Source organism: Lactuca saligna, chromosome 3 (assembly GCF_052625555.1).
Source record: "Lactuca saligna cultivar CGN05327 chromosome 3, ASM5262555v1, whole genome shotgun sequence".
NCBI classification, from domain to species: Eukaryota; Viridiplantae; Streptophyta; class Magnoliopsida; order Asterales; family Asteraceae; genus Lactuca; species Lactuca saligna.
In genome coordinates, this window is record NC_136419.1 from 71193834 (window position 1) to 71197447 (window position 3614).

Here is a 3614-nt window from a genome sequence, read left to right on the forward strand (position 1 = left end):
AAATCTTTATAAAATGGTCCTTGTGGTGGTAATACATTACAGAAACAGTCCTTGTGCACAATGACAACTACAGATTTGGTCCATGTGCATAAAAATATTACAGATATGGTCCTTATTTTAGAAAAATATTACAGATATAGTCCATGTTTCACAAAAAACATTACATATATAGTCCCCGTCTCAAAAAAATTTAAAATATGGTCCTTGTCCCCATAACAATTACAGATTTGGTTCATGTGGCAGAAACTCATTACAGAATCGGTCCATATGAAAAAAAACATTACAAAAACGGTCCATATGCAGAAATTGATTACAGATGCAGTCCCTATAGAATAAAATGTTTATATAAATGGTCCTTGTTGGAGAAATACATTACAGAAACAATCCCTATGGCATAAATTCATTAAAAAAATTGTCCCAACAAAATTAAATAATTCAACAATCCATGTAGAAAGCATTAAAGTACTAAAATGTAATAAAACTCATAACAAAAACTCATGATTTTTTGTGTTCTTTCCTCTTGCTAAAGGATGCTTCATCAAAACCTTGAGATGTAGGATTTTTGCAAGTTCTTTGATGGTGTCCATATATACCACAACGCGGACATCTGTGTCTTTTCTTGGGCTCATCATGTGCTATAATTCTATTCTTTTTAGGTCGTTTTATAATAGGAGGGTATATCTTATCAACTAACTCTATATTCACCCATTGATCTTTTTCGGGCATCGGACCAATTTCTAAAGCATATGCTTCTTTAAACTTGTCGACTGTGAAATATGTATCAACATATTTGTCCCAACTAGGCTCCCTTGTGAAACCAATAAAAGCAGCTGCATGCACACACGGAAGGCCTGTAACTTGCCATTTTCGACAACTACATATTTTCTCGTTCAATACAACATCCCAATGATATCCTTTGTACTTCACTTCTGCTTTATTGTCACTGCTTCTACAAACTTGATATTCACCCAAGTTCTACATGAGAAAATTAAACAAGAACAAACTAATATCAGGAAAATATATATGTTTAATGCAAAAACAATTATGTATGTATATAGTTCCTTAACTTGCCTTAGTGATTGTTTTGAGATACTTATTTGCTTTTGGAACTAATGGTCCTTTCCATTTTTTCACCTTACTCCTTTTCTTGTCAAATCGTTCCATAAGCTTTTCTCTAATTGCATCAAGGAGATCAAGCACCGGTTTATAACGTATGTCACCTACCTAAGAGTTAAAAGTTTTTGAAATGACAAGTGTGCCAAACTTACTTCTACTCCATATCTTTTTACGGTTCTCGTTCAAATACGAAATTGCATCTACACATTTAGTAGCAATTTCATTTAACAATCTATCATGCTTATTAACAGAGTAGGTATTTGCAGCCACCCACAACTTGCTCATGAAAAAGTCACCTCGAAAATGTTTCTTGAAGTTGCTACATAAATGTCTTATGCATTCTCGATGCTCAATATTAGGATAAACCTGTGTAATAGATAATTCCAACCCCTTTTGCATGTCAAATGAGATAACAAGACCATTTGGTGTACCAATCGCTTTTTATAGTGACGTGAGAAACCAAGTCCATGATTTTGTATTCTATGCCTCAAGCACACCATACGCTACTGGAAACATACCATTGTTACCGTCGATACTTGTAGCAGCGGCTAACACACCATTAAATTTCCCTTTCAAATGACAAGCATCAAGCCCAATGTAAGGACGGCAACCAGCAAGAAACCCCTTAGAACATGCTGTTAATGATATAAAAAAGCGTAGGAAATGTTTCTTTTCACCCACTGTCTGCAAATCAATCTCCACCCCATTTCTTGGGTTTCTCTTTTCAAGTTCTTGTTTGAAATCATATATATTTACATAAGATTCATCCCACTTGCCATACATATCGATATAAGCTTGCTCTCTTCCTCTAAAGACTCTCATATATGGTACTTCAACATTGTAGGTATGCATAAGCCACTTTTTTAGGTCGGTAGGAGAGACATCGCCTTCAGATTTCAACTTGTCGGTAACAACATCAACAATCCATCCTTGAGTGGCATGTTTGTTACCACTCTTTTTGCTTCGAATACAAGAATGAGTTTCTACACATTTCTTTACCTACAAAATTAAAAAAAAAAAAAAAAAAAAAAAAAAAAAAAAAAAAAAAACATATAATTATGTTTAAAATAATAACAATTTAGTATTTCTCAAATTTTATACTTACTTCAAAAGTTACAGCATCTTGTGTAAGAGAAGCATGAATTCTCCACTTGTAATTTTTATCTCCACAACATGCTGTAAGTCTTGTCAAATCACTTTTCTCAATGACATACTCAAATTCATTTGTTAGTGCATAATGTTTAATGCTCTTCTAAAAGCAATTACACTTGGGAATTTAGAATTCACTTTCATAAATGGATTCATCTTACTATATGCAGAAGTTTCACCATAATTTAGAAGCTCGTATTCGTTATCAGAACTATGAAGACTATGATAACTTTCTTGAGTTGGACAAACCGAGTTTGTCTCATTTTCATCATCAAATTCATCAATAACTTTATCTTGACAACTTAACGGTTCAGGGTTATACCTTAATTTTTCGGTTGTCGCATAAATTGTTACTTCTTTATCCTCATTATACATGTTTAGCATCACCATGAAGCTCTTATCATTATCAAGTTCAATAAACCATTGCTCTTTTGCATATTTGTCAACAAATACTATGGACAAAACAATATCGGTTTGTGATGAATAGTGTTTTTTCACCTCTTCACCTAGATGATTTAAGTTGTATGAAAATGTGTCTATATAGAGACATTTTGTAGATCCAAAGCAATACACTTGCCTACATGAGTTCCTAGCTAACCGAAAGAAGCCTCCAGATTTCAATTTAAACTTGAATTTCGATATTACTTGTCTGATAACCACAATAAAAAAATCAGTTAATAAAATTGAAGGGAAACATAAAATATCATCCATTGTTGATAAAAACTTACTCAATTATGGGTGAGTGAGCACTTATGTCCCATCTCGGTGCATCAAACTCACTATCCATCAAAGAGGAGGATAATAAACTGTCTACTGCAAACCAAACATAATTGAATGCACAACCAAAAATTAATTGGATGGAAAAAGTTAATCAAAATCAAAATTAATCGAATGCAGAATAAAATTAACCTATTGTGAAGAAATAAACTGATCTACTATTATGTTTATAGCAACGATATTTGAAGAAACCAAGGCAGAAGTTCTTACGGCTTGAAGAAGCAAAAGCGTGATTAAAGTCTTGGAGATTTCACGCTTTTGAGGTTTAGAATTCACTTTTTTGAGTTTTTTCCATATTAATTAGGTTTAATGCTAATTAAATCTATTTAGTTCTATTTATTAATTATTTGGAAAGGGTAATTTAGTACAATCACCTTTTATTTTGATTTTTAAATATATTTTTTAGTATTAAAATGATTAATACCTCATTAAATGATAAGATTAGATATAAATGTGATTTTAATAGGTTAAGAAGGATATATACGTAAATACGAACTTTGGAAGGATATAGACATAATTCTTAATGTTTGCAAGGATATATGTGAAATTTTCCCTAATTATTATGATTTAAT

General features: G+C 32.0%; 1 protein-coding gene across 1 annotated transcript; it reads right to left on the minus strand.

Moving 5' to 3' along the window:
- Positions 1 to 495: 495 nt before the first annotated feature.
- Positions 496 to 3052, minus strand: LOC145035683 (uncharacterized). The gene is made up of 7 exons (XM_078984192.1): positions 2994 to 3052; positions 2515 to 2914; positions 2222 to 2368; positions 1603 to 2115; positions 1269 to 1482; positions 1072 to 1220; positions 496 to 975 (listed from the first exon to the last, which is right to left on the minus strand). The coding sequence occupies exons 1-7, from the start codon at positions 3050 to 3052 to the stop codon at positions 496 to 498; spliced, it is 1962 nt and encodes a 653-aa protein (XP_078840318.1).
- Positions 3053 to 3614: the final 562 nt, after the last annotated feature.

Bases quoted from the DNA above. Each gene is read 5' to 3' on its own strand.
- LOC145035683 (XM_078984192.1), bottom strand. From the start codon at position 3,052: ATGGATAGTGAGTTTGATGCACCGAGATGGGACATAAGTGCTCACTCA. The intron at 2,369-2,514 runs GTTTGTCCAACT...AATTGCTTTTAG, and splicing joins ATGAAAATGAGACAAACTCG to AAGAGCATTAAACATTATGC. The intron at 1,221-1,268 runs GTAAGTTTGGCA...ACTCTTAGGTAG, and splicing joins TAAAAAGATATGGAGTAGAA to GTGACATACGTTATAAACCG.